The sequence below is a fragment of the Xyrauchen texanus genome, chromosome 4 (genome assembly GCF_025860055.1).
Source record: "Xyrauchen texanus isolate HMW12.3.18 chromosome 4, RBS_HiC_50CHRs, whole genome shotgun sequence".
Lineage (NCBI taxonomy): Eukaryota > Metazoa > Chordata > Actinopteri > Cypriniformes > Catostomidae > Xyrauchen > Xyrauchen texanus.
In genome coordinates this window covers 49048632-49065124 of record NC_068279.1, presented here as the reverse complement: position 1 = coordinate 49065124, position 16493 = coordinate 49048632, and the positions used below count along the sequence as shown (strand labels likewise).

The 16493-nt window shown below is 40.3% G+C and overlaps 1 protein-coding gene across 2 annotated transcripts in view; it reads right to left on the bottom strand.

Moving 5' to 3' along the window:
• Nucleotides 1-16493, bottom strand: part of LOC127638986 (smoothelin-like) — a 98975-nt gene that overhangs the window by 17592 nt on the left and 64890 nt on the right. The window contains exons 11-15 of one of the 2 annotated variants that reach the window (XM_052120774.1): nucleotides 8423-8596; nucleotides 6186-6261; nucleotides 5430-5462; nucleotides 3870-4043; nucleotides 3470-3532 (exon numbers count right to left, since the gene is read on the bottom strand). In XM_052120774.1, coding sequence (XP_051976734.1) covers nucleotides 3470-3532; nucleotides 3870-4043; nucleotides 5430-5462; nucleotides 6186-6261; nucleotides 8423-8596 — 520 coding nt within the window. The remainder of the gene's footprint in view (nucleotides 1-3469; nucleotides 3533-3869; nucleotides 4044-5429; nucleotides 5463-6185; nucleotides 6262-8422; nucleotides 8597-16493) is intronic. The other variant, XM_052120785.1, reaches the window with a different exon arrangement.

Sequence of the window (16493 nt, the reverse complement as noted above, 5' to 3'; positions counted from 1 at the left end):
CAGCCAGAGCCCTTAGGCCCCGATGTCAGTGAGCCAGCGCCTGTGGCCTCGACCGTCCCTGAGCCAGCGCCTGTGGCCTCGACCGTCCCTGAGCCAGCGCCTGTGGCCTCGACCTTCCCTGAGCCAGCGCCTGTGGCCTCGACCATCCCTGAGCCAGCGCCAGTGGTCGTGCCCGTCCTAGAGCCAGCGCCCCTCGAGCCTCCCTGGGCTCCTCCTCTCGAGCCTCCTAGGGCTCCTCCTCTCGAGCCTTCCAGGGCTCCGCCTCTCAAGCCTCCCAGGGTTCCGCCTCTCAAATCTCTCGAGCCTCCCAGGGCTCCGCCTCTCAAGCCTCTCGAGCCTCCCAGGGCTCCGCCTCTCGAGCCTCTTGAGCCTGCCAGGGCTCCGCCTCTCGAGCCTTCCAGGACTCCGCCCCTCGAGCCTTCCAGGGCTCCGCCCCCAGAGCCTCCTAGGGCTCCGCCTCCCGAGCATCCTGAGCCTCCTACGGCTCCGCCTCCCGAGCCTCCTACGGCTCCGCCCCCCAAGCCTCCTACGGCTCTTCTCCCAGGAACTCCCGAACCTCCTACGGCTCCGCCTCCCGAGCCTCTCACGGCTCCGCCTCCCGAGCCTCCTACGGCTCCGCCCCCAGAGCCTTCCAGGCCTCCGCCTCTGGAGCTTCCTGCGGCGCCACCTCCATCGGCGCCGCCTCCAGGGCCTTCCAGGGCTCCGCATCTAAAGCCTCCCACGGCGCCTCCTGAGCCTTCCTCGGCTCTGCCTCCTAAGCCTCCCTCTGCTCTGTCTCCTGAGCCTCCCTCTGCTCTGCCTCCTGAGCCTCCCTCTGCTCTGCCTCCTGAGCCTCCCTCAGTTCTGCCTCCTGAGTCTCCCTCAGCTCCGCCCCCTGAGCCTCCAGAGTTTTCCATGGTTCCGCCTCCCTCTGCTCTGCCTCCTGAGTCTCCCTCGGCTCCACCCCCTGAGCCTCCAGAGTTTTCCATGGTTCCGCCTCTCTTGGCTCCGCCTCCTGGGTCTCTCTCGGCTCCGCCTTACTCAGCTCCGCCTCCGGAGCCTCTAGAGCCCCCCTCAGCCATCAGAGCCTCCCTCAGCTTAGTCTCCAGAGCCTCCCTCAGCTCCGCCTCCTGAGCCCCCCTCAGCTTCGTCTCCAGAGCCCCTCTCAGCTGAGGCCTGAGGCCACCTCCTGGACCTGGACCTGTCCCTGTCCAATGGCCTCCTCCCAAGCTCCCCGAACTGCCCCTGCTCTACGGCCATCTCCCAGACCACCTAAACCTGTCCCTGCCCGGTCGATACCTCCCTGGCCTCCTAAGCCTATCCCTACCCTGTGGACGCCCCCCAGGCCACCTTCACACACCCCCATAGACTGCCTGCCCGCCTTTTCGGCCTCCCTGGTCTGCCTGCCCGCCCTTTGTGCCCCCGTGGACTGCCTGATTGCCCCTTACGCCCCCATGGACTGCCTAATTGCCCCTTGTGCCTCCTCGGACTGTCCCTGTGCCCCTTGTGTCGCCTACAGCTTGCTCACTGGGGTTATTAATACAATTATCATTTAATTATTTTTAAACACTATTAAAAATCGTATTTTATCTAAATGACACAATGATGATTAATCGACTTTATAGACATTACAGTTTTATCGTCTGTTAATGCTGATATTCTGTAAAGCTGCTTTGAAACGATGTGTGTTGTGAAAGGCGCTATACAAATAAAATTTACTTGACTTGTGCCTCCTTGGACTGTCCCTGTGCCCCTTGTGCCCCCTTTTGTCTGTCTGTTTTCCCCTTTTCTAGCCCCTCTCTCCTTGAAATTTTTTTCATTTTTTCTATTTTCTTGTTTCTTAGGACCGTCTGGAATCCGGTCCTTTTGAGGGGGGGGGGATTCTGTCATGTTCACTGTTGTCTTTTGTTTTGTGTTGTCATTTTGAAGTTTAGTTTAGTTCCTGTTTCCTGTTTGGTCTTTGTCAAGCTCTGTAGTTTCTTTTTATGATTGGTGTTCCCCTGATTGCTTCTCCTTCCCTGATTGCTTCCCCCAGGTGTCCCTCATTCCCTTGTTTGTTCCTCTTGTATTTAAACCCTGGTTCTTTGTTCAGTCCTTGTCGATCGTTGTTTGAGGAATGTTGATATTTTGCTCCGTTGCCTGTCTTCCCGTTTGTTCATCCAGTTCCGTGTACCCTCGATGTTTCCTGATTTAGTTTTGTTTTCCCCATGTGGAGGTTTTCATTTGTTCCTGTTTGTTTTGTGTCAACTTTAACGTACAATAAAACCGCGTCTGGATCCGCACCTCTCGTCTGTCTTGTCCTGCTTCCACACCAAACGTTACAGTTGGCTTATGCCTGGCTTGCTCTACAAGTGTCTCACTGCATATGCATTAGTATGTACATACAGCTGTATTTAATGAAAGCATTATAGTATCATTGGTATTATGAAACTTGACTACTGTGCAACACGAATTTAACATAGAACCATCTATTGAAGTGTTTCTTTTCTCGTTTTACGTTTTTTTTTATTAAGATTTGAGAATATAAACTGTATTAATATGTTGACTTTATAATTTTACACACATTTGTAAAGAGCTAGATATGTTCTTCGCAATGACAATCGCGGTGCTGACAAGTTTCTATTGATTTTTGCACCCTCTTGTGGGCGTAGGAGACAATGTCCAATTACAAGTCAGATATCTTTTAGATTTTTCCCCCTACCTGAAATAATGTCTTTAAAATTCAAATCTAAATCTAACTAATTGGTAATATTTATGTGAAAATTTCTAATTTAGTTTCACAGCCCTTTCAGGAGTATGGATTACATTTGTGGTGTATTGTCAGATCCTCCACATACCTGCACACAGAACCGACCCAGAAGATGGGGAATTGTGTCGTGCAAAATGCGTTCAGCACGAAATGTTTGGTTGTGTTTTTTTGGTTTTTTTTGCACCGTTACCTGATTTGTATAATTCCTTTAGTGAATCAGGCTGTTAAAACAATACAGACAGCATGCGCAAATAAACAACGCTATAAGTGGGCACGTTTCATTCTTGAACAGGGTGCACACTGTATAATTTGTACAGCCCTTTAAGATTGTTGCTTATCAGACTGTACAATACGGTCCCAGTGAGATCTTGGGTAAAAGCCATGGCAAACTGTGCAACATTATTTTGGACTGTACAATGTCCAAAATAATGGCTGCACAATGCAGCCAAGACTTTGGACTTGATCGCTCAGATTGAAGTTTCAATTCATCTGTCGTAGGAGCGGTCACACTGCACGATTGCAATGCTAAATTCTTGGCACTGCCAGAACTGATTGAGGCTAAGATTAATTGCAAAGTCAATTAATCAGAGTTAGAGAACACCTCACACATTTAGCGATCATAGAGTGACGAGTTTCCCTATGACAAGAGAAATCTTTAACAACCACCAAAATTTGTCTCAGACAGCAAAATCATTGTCAAAATCGTACAGTGCGAGTACAAAGAGAGTCTAATGAACTCACTGTCTGTCTTTTGAATGTAGCTTGATTCCATGATAGTGCTGCGGGACGTCCTGCCAGCATCACCTGCACATGCAAACAATAAAAGTGTTACAATCAAGTTTAGTAAAGCCCACAAACAGTCCCGGTGATAAACTTATTTCGGAACTATCAATCTTTTTTTCCACCTGGTTTGATAAATGGACCGCCCATGCACTGTACAATGAATATTGCACACCAAATTTCTGATTCAGATTTACCCGCCCTTAAACAAGTAAATTGTGTCTGGTCACCTTGCACAGCCTCTACACGGGCAGTTCTTAGCCAGAATAGGCAACAATGTGGAGCAGACTTTGTGCCACAATAATCTCCTCTTCTCTTCAAAGCCATACAAGCAGAGTTCACAACACTACTGCTGCAGTACCTGTCTGCGAAACGCGACTGTTTATGTGGCTGATGGTGGAGCCATCTGCAGACCGCTCAATCTTCTTCATCACAACTTCACTGGTGTCTCCACCCACCCGAACTTTCTGAGCCCTCTCTTCTCTCTGCTGTCTGAGCTCCTTCAGACGAACATCTCTCTCCTTCTCTCTCTGATCTGAGGAGGACAGCGACATGAATGTCAGGATGGATTATGAATGATGGAGGGAAGAGAAATTAGGATGAAGATGGAGGAAAAAGTGGATGAGAGAGGGTATAGATACAGCTTAGCAATGCACAATACGTCAGTGGCCATATCAGTATTTCAAATTGACAGCATTGGTCAATATTTCATAAATTTATTTTGGATATTTAATGGACTCGGCTATTAAATGTCCACCTATCAAAAAAAAAAAAAGACGTTCGTCTCCTGGAGCATATAAACATTTGAGTTTAGGGAGGGCAGATACTGAGAATTGGAAAGTAAAAGTAGGAGAGAGGAAAGGGTTGAAAAATAAATAAAAGGTACCATGTGATACAAAATACACTGTATATTTTGATACCTGAAAATAATTAGGTATGGCCTCAAAAACACCTCCAAGGAAAACAGTAGTTAAAATAAAACACACACACACACACACACACACACACACACACACACACTGCACATCACTGGCACAAAGATGTGAGACTACTCTAAAATACATCAAGTCCAAAAATACAGAACACGGGTAAAAATATGCTTTCTTTGACTTACTTCTGCAGAACACAAATGGAGATTTTTAGAAGAATATCTCAGCTCTGTAGGTCCACACAATGCATGTGAATGGTGACCAGAACTCAGAAGGACATAAAGGCAGCATAAAAGTAATCCACTGTTAAATCCATATCTTCTGAAACGATATGATAGGGTGACAAACAGATCAATATTTTATGTCCTTCAGTACTGAAAATCTAGACTTTCACTTTCACTACCACAATCTGGTGTGGAAGTGACTTTGACTTTCACATTTCAGCCACCTACTTGTTGAGGCTGGTAAAAGGTGGAAATTTATAGTAAAAAAGGATTTAAATATTGATCTGTTTCTCACCCTCACCTATCATATCACTTCTGAAGATATGGATTAAACCACTTGAGTTATGGATTACTTTTATGCTGCCTTTATGTGCTTTTGAGGACCAACAGAGCTGAGATATTCTTTTAAAAACCTTTGTTTGTGTTCTGCTGATGAAAGAAAGCCATACACATCTGGGATGGCATGAGGGTGAGTAAAAGATGAGAGAATTTTCATTCTTGGGTGAACTATCCCTTTAATCATCGATGAGTGTAAATTCTATCAAGCAAAAACAAAGTGAGTGGTACCATATGATTACAAAACACATACACTTTCATGCACAATCTAACATTGCCGGAGTAACCTATCACACTTATGAGTTATATGCAAGCACAACACCAATGCTCTAATTGACACTTCGCTAAGACCCACAATAAAAAAATAACTAGGGCTTAGCGAAGAGTGAACTGGGCAAAATGACTGGTTCACACATGATCCAGCATCCCTACCCATTTCCTCCTGTGTGCATCCCAGCTTTGCCTCTGAGAGCAGAGAGAGAGAGAGAGAGAGACATCAGATTGACCAAAAGGAAGAACAAAGATTGTCTAGCAGAGATTAGTCTAGAATAGATACTCAATGTTTTATACACTCAAAAAATAACTCCACTTGATTCAATCCTGGACAGTGGTTCCAGATGTTTGAAATATTTAATAAATGTTTAATAAAACTTTTACATGTCAAAATACAGCAATTTAAATGAAGCTATTTTAGTCACATGCTACCTAGTGACTGGAAATGTTAGCATGCTAAACACATGCTGGTGGGAATCTACTTGGTCGCTATGATATGGTTAGCATAGCAATTGCTCAATGAGTACTTTACATTCATCTTGCACAAAGACACATAAAATGACAAGTTTAACGTTTACTCTCCCTGTCGAGTCCCATGCAAAGCATGCTGGAAACTAGAAATCATCTGTCCAGTTACAAATAACCACATTAACCAAAAATCATATATTATCCCAACGTACATGGATTTATTATTATTATGATTATTTTTGTTTAATTTATTTTAGTTACATGGATTTTTTGAGTAGTATGAACATTGGAGTATTGAGTAAAATTGACTATAGTGAAAGTTCCATTTTCTTTTTGAGTGTATCACCAAGAAAGACTAAAGTAGAAAGGAGAAAACAAGGGCAGAAGAAGAGAGGAAGGGGTGAAAACAGGTCTATTTACAGGTCTATAGGGATCTATTTACAGTACCTCGCTTTTTTTTCCGGAGTTCTCTCATTGCAGCCCTGATCAGTTTCCTTTCTTCGAAATCTTTACAGTCATCAAGCTATAAAAGAAAACAAAATGATTAATTGTTTAATGTTGGGTATATGATAAAAATATTCATATAGATTTAAATAAATCTCATTAAAGCTTACTAACTAAAGTTTAATTACTATAGTTAAACTCAACATGAAACAGTGATCACAATCCACTTTACTTCAGTAATGTGACGTATTTCCGAGTGAAAAAGGATATTTGACATACATAAAATACATGATAAATATACTTCAGGAATGACGCAATCGAGTCAGTCTCCCAACACTCTTAGGTGGTTTCCACACGTGTCAACGTGTTTGCTGCGGTCCGAATCATAACAAACGTGCACATGATGGAAAACACAACACGCGTCACAATATTTGTGAGGTTTGTTTATTAATTTGGAGTCATTACGCCCACCAGAGTGAACAAATCATGTGACCCAAACTTGCGACTGTGTGCTGAATGCCATAATTCAGCAGTTGTACATGCTCAACAGAAGGCTAATATATCGGATGCTCACAAACGATCTTTTTAAGGTCTCAGCTGGTTGCACCCTCCCTCGCGCAAGTATATAAAAGGCACCTCACCTCTTCCGTGTCCCGCAACATTCCCCTGTCACAGTGCACGTGTGAGTCTGTTTTTGGACAACTGTCAGTATAGGGAGGAAATTTACCTCAAAGTTGGTTGTTTGATTTATGGCGTAGAACGTTTTTCTTAAGACTTTTATGAAATCCCAATGGAAAAATAGTTAATGGGGAAAAAATTCACGTTACTTCAAGGTATTTTTTTTGAGGGCTGTCGATTTAACGCATTAATTTAGTGCAATTATATAAAAAGTAATGCGTTAAAAAAATTCACACAATTAAGCATGCCCCCTGAAGTGTACATAAATTCCGTAATAAAAGTACTGATATTCCTACTATTCAAGTACATGTTTTTACCAGCAGCGTTAATAGGTGGCAACACACCTCAAAAACTCTCTCAAGCAGCGAAGCCACAGAATGAGAACCGCTCATAGATTCCACTAATTTTAACTTGATGCAGCATGCTAAAAAGGCGGCTTATATGACATTGAATACCAGTGAGATGCTCAAATGTGTCCGTCTGATGCACATGTGCATAGAGCAACAATTAAAAATAGTGCAGACGGAAAGCAACAACGCGTACTGTGAGAATGGGACACATTGACAAGCTCAATGCAAAACAGATTGCTGTCAACTATGGGCTTGTTCAATAAATGAGAATAAAGCAAACAATACTGTATATTGAGTTCTTAAGCGACTTTTTGTATTGTCTAATCAATGCTTTATTCATCTGCCACAACAATGCAATTCATTTCAAAGTGAATTTCAATCTGTATCATATATTTATTTTAGGCCCTGCATATTATATTTATATATTTTTTTATTATAATGCATTCTTTATGTTAATCAACTTTATTATGCGATTAATTATTTAATTAATCGGGATGTCCTGTAATTAATTTGATTAAAAATTCATATTCAGTGTCATTCCGCTGCTTTGAGCACAAATACATCCTGGACACTTTCTTGCGCCCATCTATGTACAGTATGTAAACATGCACTAGATGGACGTCTTTGACCGTTTTGATGTGTTTTACGGTGATGTGCACCTCAGTGTGCGTCTTGTTCATCATACTTTGGACTATGTACAGTATGTGCGTTTTTTTCAGCTCATATCAGGGTGGATTGCTTGTGAACCAACCATAATATGATTCAAGCTTTGCAAAGGAACAGTTACTGAACGATTAAAAACGCAATTGGACCCTATCGCAAAATGGTTTCATTCATGAATATTTCATATGTCATGACTGTTTGTTAGTTTATGGTGCTGATGTGCTTGAGATGAACAGATTCATATATTCGGATGCAATGCGTCAGATGTGTGTTGTGTGTAAACACAAAAATTTTGTTTTATAATGCTATGGCGTTTTTGTCCATTTTCTTCTGATTGAGATTCAAATATGACTGGATTTGAGGGGCAGCCGATGTTAACAAAAACGACTCAGTTTGTCAACATGCACTATGAAAATGTTGGTCACATGTGCTAACCACTACGACATAGCTCCAAAATAATTCTACTGACTGTTTATTTTTATAATTTCTTTTTGTTCTTGTGGTATTTGTATTTAACAGTTAAAACGATCAGCTCGGGAGATTTTGTACCATTTTGTCCAGGATCTCCTCGTCTTCGATGTCCTGCAGCTGTTCTGAGGTCAGCTTCTCATTTTGCACCTCAGTGTTGATGGAGCTTATGGATGAGCCGTTAGGAAGAACAGAAGTGCTGGTCTTCATCTCTCTCACAGGCTCAACCACAAGAGAAATGGGCTCTGTCTCCATCTGTGTGTGAGAATGAAAAACAAAGCTAGTAAAACTCTATTTAGTCTTTATATGAACTTATACTTATGGTGAAGTGTATCTATTGTTTTATCATTTACAACCTCACAAACTAACTTTTGTGAAATGTTTTGCTTGAAAAGTGTGCTTGTGCTCTATTTCTTAAAAAAAAAAAAAAAAAGCCACTTGATTTGATATTTTATAATATTATGTACACATTTTTAAGTGCGACTAAAGTGTCAAAATACTTTTTGTGGCCAATGTGTACTATATATATACAGTACACTCACCGAGCACTTTATTAGGAACACCTGTACACCTACTTATTCATGCAATTATCTACTCAGTCAATCGTGTGGCAGCAATGCATAAAATTGTGCGGAAACAGGTCAGGGCATCAGTTAATATTCACATCAACCATCAGAATGGGGAAATAAATGTGATCTCCGTGATTTCGACTGTGGCATGATTGTTGGTGCCAGATGGGCCGGTTTTGAGTATTTCTGTAACTACTGATCTCCTGGGATTTTCACGCACAACGGTCTCTTAGAGTTTACTCAGAATGGTGTCAAAAAACAAACAACATCCGGTGAGCGGCAGTTCTGCGGACGGAAATGCCTTGTTGATGAGAAAGGTCAACTGAAAATGGCCTGCCTGGTTCGAGCTGACAGAAAGGTGACGGTAACTCAGATAACCACTCTGTACAATTGTAGTGAACAGAAGAGCATCTCAGAATGCACAAGACGTCAAACATTGAGGCACATGGGCTACAACAGCAGATGAACACGTTGGGCACTTCATTAGGACCAAAATGTTCCTAATAAAGTGCTTTGTGAGTGTACTAAAAAATAATATATATGCATGAGAAACATGGGACCATCATGGGAAAGAAAAACAACATAAAATCAAGCCACTAGCTGACTATTTATGATCCGATTCTATGGCAATAAAACCTAAACTCACTATTGACAGCAAATCAACTGACATTAAGATTTAAGTGTAGGGAAATAAATAAATGACTGTTTAAAAATAAAACTGGGGAAGGGACGGTAAGTCAGAGCAGAGAGCGAGTGAAGTGCGTACAGGGGAAAAAGGAGATGGAAAAAGGGGCTGGTTGTTGAATCTGATCTATGAATACAGCTGTGTTTACACAAAAGCTCGCTGACATTTAGACAGGCATGAGAGCTCAGTGATTTCTGTGAATGTCCCTGGGAGCCTTTGCTTGCTGCTCTCAACCCTGAAAGCCAAAGCGCTTCACAGGTCCCTCCTCCAATACACCGCCAGCGCTGTGCACATGCATGCCAGACCAGACACTCAGTAAGGGGGAAGGTTTAGAGCATTATCACTTTGAGAGAATGGAAAAGTAGGCATACAAAGTATGAGATGCTTGTGACGAAACACAAAGCAAAACTTGGTCTATGAAAGAGCACTAATCAGTTGGTTATTGTATGCAACATTTACTTGTCGAGGATTCATTTTGTGGATACTTTCTAGCATGTAATTTAGTAGCATTTATGTATGCATGATTTCTGATTTACCATTCCAGTATTACTGTAGTCGATACAGGTGCTTTTTTAAATGACTGACGTTGGTTGATACTAGACTGTACGTATGTACATGTGTGGGGTTGCTTTTCATCCAAGGGAGTGGGCTCTCTCACAATTCTGCCCAAAAACACTGCCATGAATACAGAATTGTATCAAAACGTCCTGCAAGAGCAAATTCTCCCAACGATCAAGGAGCAATTTGTTGATGATCCGTGCATTTTTCAGCATGATGGAGCACCATGTCACAAGACAAGAGTGATAATGAAGTGGCTCGGAGATCATTTCATTGAAATTTTGGATCCGTGGGCAGGCAACTCCCCGGATCTTAATCCCATAGAGAAACTATGGTCAATCCTCAAAAGGCGAGAGGACAAACAGAAGCCCACAAATCGTGATCAACTACGAGCACTAATCAGGCAAGAATGGATCGCATCAGTCAGGATTTGGCCCAGAAGCTGATATCCAGCATGCCAGAGCGAATTGCAGAGGTTATGAAGAACAAGGGTCAACACTGTAAATATTGACTCTTTGTATATATTGAATGTTTTTGCCAATAAAAGCCTTTAAAAACTTATGAAATGCTTATTATTGTATCCAGTAAACCATAGAAACATGTGAAAAAATAATCTACAAATACTGAAGCAGCAAACTTTGCAAAACACAAAATGTATGTAACTGCAAATACTTTTGGCCACGGCTGTATATGTGATTATGCATTAAAATGTCATTTACATCTATTGTTGAAAAATGCTTGCACAAACTTTATTATTTGTACAATTTATTAAATGCATAATAAGTTTATTTGAGCTCTGAATTATGTATGATCATTTATCTTTCCAAAGCACTAATTTTCTTAATGTGTCCAACACCATTCCTTTCAGTTCTGCACACGTGAAATGTTACAATTGTTATTTTCTTTATTTATCTCAGGGCTGCTTTCATAGTTGCAGTAGTTCAGCAATGACCAAAAAATAAATAAATAAATAAACACAAAAGAGAAATGACTCTCAGCTAATAACATAAAGAGGCATATTCCTAAAACCTGACCATGCTGTGGTTAGCGGTATATGAGACATATAAACATGTTTTGGGGAACAACATCCCAAATCACTAAATCAAGTTTGCTTGAAATATATCGAAATATATTTTAAATGTGACCTAATCAAATGTTATTTATACATGAGAATGGAATATAAAGGGTAAAAATTATTTTTTCTTTTTTTAGGAAAATTGGGTATTTACAAATACCTCATTCTTTTTTAATAACTGTCACTTTAAACCTATTTGAAATTAATTTTATGTTGATTTGAATTTTTTTCTGCCTTTAAATTAAAAATCACAAACCCTTTATTAATACAAACACTGAAAAACTTAGAGAAAAGTTCTACGGTATTGCAATGGATTACTGGACATGGCACAGAAGTATTACTTTTTTTATGTTGTGCCATGCAATAATATGTTTTTTTGGTAATGGACCATGGTAACACCAATAAGCTTTCTGGAGTACCTCGGAATAACATAACATATACTGTAATGACGCAATATGATGAATGGTAATGTATATAGTAATAATTCAGTATTTACCATATTTACAATATTTTTTAAACTTTAATACTACCTGTTTTTCTTTGTGTCATTAATAAATAGTGTGGCCGATAGGGAGTTAAAGGAATGCACTGTCTGGAATTTATCTGTGACATTCACATTCTACCACATACAATTTCCTAATGTTGTATATTCACTTTCAATAAAGTCCTGTGGTCTTCTCAGTAACATCTGCACTACTGATAGTTTGTGTGAGCTGTGTAGGTCATATTTCACACTTATTTAACTTCTTAATATCTCACCTTAACAGGACTTACCTAGATATATTTATCAGCATTAGACATATTTAATAATCTCTACAGGAAGTTTGTTAATGTGTTAAATTTGGCATCCTAATAAAAAAAGACAAATAGTTTTTCAATTATTGGTATCCTATGAAAGAATTACTTACCAATAATGAGAATGAGCAATAGCCTGGCAGTAATGATGTACATTATACTTTTAAAAAACTACATTAAGCACAATCAAAAACCTGACAACAGGCTGATACAGAAATAGACTGCCACATTAAGTCACCATCCTTTTATTTCTAACTAATCCCTGATAAGCAAGGCTTTGCTCTACACTTAAATACTTAAGATTGTATTTTTTTAGTGTTTAAACAGAGACCATATGATGATGTATGGTTTATGTAGTTCTTTTTTAGTCCTCTTTTGACCATGTAAGGAGTAATACAAAGAGTACACAAACTTTCGTACAGGTTCAAATCAAGTAAACTGTTATTCACGTTAACAAATTTATGCATATCCAACTTACAACCAACCTTTTACAGCTCAGTGAACTACAAAGTATTTGCACTGTATCTGGAGCACAACTTGCCCTAAATCAAAAGATCCTTGGAACGTCTGATCTGACTGAATTAAATCCCTTCCTGGAAGCAAACTCAGACACTAAGACTTCCAATGAATCAAACCGTAATGGGCCATAAGGGTCTTTACTTTCATGATCCATTACGTATTACTGCATTACACCATACAAACTAATTAAAGCATAACCTAAAATGTGCATAAACATAATCATTCATACCACTTTAAAATTTGGAGACCATTTCTGATGTTTAAGATGATAATAATTCAAAGTTATTTCCATTTGGAAATTGCAATAGTTTTATTTGGCTTAATTTCCAGCCCACGTTATTCACCATAAGTGTAGAGAAGTAATAGTATGTGGTGGAAAAAGTTGCATTCACAATGAATGCTATTTAAATAATGACAAAAGATTCATGAAGCAATCGTTTGCCATAAACAGAAATGTGTCAAAATACTCCTTGCCATGTGGGATAATTAGATTTTTACATTTCCTCAGTGGTGTTTGCCCATACAAAAATTTTAATGGACATTTTGAGATTCGTTTCTATCGGGGATATGAAAAATGCCAGTCAGAGGTGGCGCAAAACAACTATCATTGTATCATAATCGTTATTTTATTTTCATCAAGCATGAGTTATATTAGAGGGGTGTGTGTTGGGGGGAGGGGGGCATATCTAGTATACAGTCACCAAAGAGGTTTCCAGTATTCAATGGATTTTTCTATTTATTTTTAAGTTACATCATTAAAGGGACATGTTAAAGATTTTATTAGTCATACTGGCCAAGCTAAATGACTAAAACAATTCAGATGTCCATTATTTAATTGGTCAGGGTGGAAAATAACAGGGTGGACATTACCTATTTAAACTGTATTTATCGACCAAAATGTTGGCCGACAATCGCAATATACATTTTTGCTTACATCGCCCACCTCTAGTAATTACTAATGTGTTCTGGGTGGTTTCTTACTGGCTGAAATCAAAAGATACCACCACCAAGTCTCTATGATATTATGGTCCCTAGATATGCCTCAGTTTTCTCATTCAATGCAGGCTTATGGGATTTTTTTTTTGTTGTTTCCTGTTTTATAGTCAGTTAGGCAAAAATGTCAATAAGAGTTATTATTAATCTCTGTAGCACAAACTGTGCGGGATGAATTACGTACTCCCAACTGTAAGCAAGTGATACCTTGCCTTATCAAACATCACTAATACTGTTTTCAATCTGACAAATGTCTGATGAATAGGCAGAGACACATGCATACTACCATGCTATTGCTCCGCGAGACACCACTGGTTGGAGACAATGTAGATGAGGTGTGGCAAACAGCGGCAAAGGTTGGAGAATGTAGTACTGGGTTTACATCCGAATCGGAAGGTTCGCTGTTTGTTGGGTCAACATATTGCTCTTGTAGATTCAGTTCAGGCAGTCCAAGTGCTTCACAAAGTGACATTACTTGCCTCGCAAGCTCCTCTTGTTGGATCCTTAACCTGGAGTTCTCTTCCTGCATGGCAGCAATGGCCTCAACGACCGGCGTAACCTGGGATCTAGCTTCATCCAAACATTGTTGTATCTTTTTGCCAAAAACCTTCAAGTCGCAATGTACCTCCTGTACGGCTCGCTGAAGGTTGAGTTCCAACTCAAAAAAACGCTCATCTCCATCACCGACTCTTTCATCCGTTTCATCATCCACATCCGACTGTAAAAGAAGATCTCCGATCACTGATTCCAGACCTGATTCAGCACACTCCTGATCCGGGCTACCTGGTGGAGAGGGTTCATCACCCAGGGCTGGAATAGGGTCCAAACTGATTCCAGGCATGGTATGGTATTGTTAGCTGCTTCTCTAAAATCCACCTTACGTGCAACTAATCAGCAGGTGGCAATTGTTTAACTTCTTTGAATGCTCACAATTCCAACAATTAGAGTGTATGACAATAATCGGAGCAAATCGACTTGTATTTATATATATATAGTTGCTGGCAAAGCAAATCACACCCAACTTAGACCCACATTAGAGACAACTCTGGCCTTTTATACCTCACTCCAAACCCCCGGCAGCTGTCCAGAGTGCATCAGCCAATGGTTAGGCATGGAATTCTGTCACCATGGCAGCTGGGGGCCCCAGAGCCCCTGCTAACTCAGGTGCCATAGTCATCTATTTATCAACAATCTGGCCATTATTCTAGTAGGCAATCTCCCATAAGCCCCTGGCTCTCTTTTTTTAGAGCTCTTGTCCTGCACACCTTTCACTGGCAGAGGACAAATTCTGCAGAGGCAGCGGTGAACAGCTACACAAGGCCATATCCACATAGCTGCAGTCCAAGCCACAACTTTGCATTTGCTTTGTTTTAAGGGGATCTGAAAAGTATTTAACCATTAAGGCTCTAATACACTCACAGAAAAGTTCTTCATTCTTCACTCAGAGCTAGAAAGGTCAAAACAGCTGAGCAATGGAATACTGTTTGCAAAAATTCGGACACCACCTACTCTGCTGGGGCCGGCGTTTTGGGGAGCATTTAAATATGAGACGAGCTTTGACCTGTCAACAGAATACATTTAAAACCAATATGACATTAAAACGTTATGAATTACTACATGCCTCATTATATGAGCAGAAGACGCACGAGAATGGTAAAAGAACCTGTTTTAACCACTTGATGATTTTTCTAAAGTAAAATATATGCTGTGGATAATGAGTAATTTGTAATGATTACATTTTGCATTCATGGTGCTAATGCTAAAGCTAACACGCTATACATGTTTAAAATACGCACAGATTACCCTCTGTTATTGTATTTTTTTATTAATTTGTGGCAAAGATGGGTGTATAAAAGGGTTCATGTTGACTATCTGGATTGAGTGAAGAAATTAACTTGAACAAGATGTCAAAGTTGGTGTTGGTGTCAAAGTAGGTGGAGCACCAGGTCACACCCAACTTTTCCATGGACTAATGGCAGTAAGAAGGCCTGAAAGTTCGAGCTAGCAAGCTGTGTCGAATCACCGCAACAAAGTAAAACACACTGGCAGATTTAGTTTGAACTGACATCACCATTCCTTCTTCAATTTTGCAACAACCATATTGCCGCCTTTACCGTAGTAACAGATATACTACATAAGCAGTCTCCGTCAAAAGAAAGATTCAACTTTGCGAATAAGAGAGTTTGCGAATCAGCAAAAGTTGTACTATGTATGAAATAAAGCTTGCATAGCTAGAAACATCTGCACTCACTTAATAGCTTGTGCTTTGACCAATTTGATTTCCTTACTATAAAATTATTCCTATGGAAACAACTTAGAAAACAAATGTACAAGACTTGATTTTATCAGAATTCTTTTATTTATTTTTTGTTTAAATTTTTTGCCTTTATTAGATAGGTTATTGGAGAGAGAGACAGGAAATGACTGGGAGAAGAGGAGGATCAGGATCGGGAAAGGACCTCGAACTGGGACTTGAACCCGGGTCACCCAAGATGCTACTGCACCATGTGTCAGAGCACTTGCCCACAAGGCTACGGCTGACATTTTATCAGAAACTTACTGAATCATGAAAAGTGGGCGTTCCATAGCACAGTTTGCTGTCAATTGTGTACTCCCATGCTCAAAAATCAACACTACCCATTGGTTGAAACCCAAGCGGCCTTGGTGATGTCAGCCGAAAAGGCATTTCAGAATTGGAGCAAGTTTTTACATTTTGATGAAAGATCACGAAGACAAAATTTGTTCTTTGGAATAACATGCACAATAACACCAGGGGTGTGTAGTAATAAATTATATGGATCCATTTTGATTTGATATTGGCTTTAAAATGAGTTTTAATTAGGTTTTAGAGAACACTACTCTCCTGTTTCCCAATTTTGCCCTTGATGTGACATAGCCCAGCAGGTGTATATGTAAAAGACGCTCTAGCTGTCACTAGAAATCTTTCATTGGCCAAAA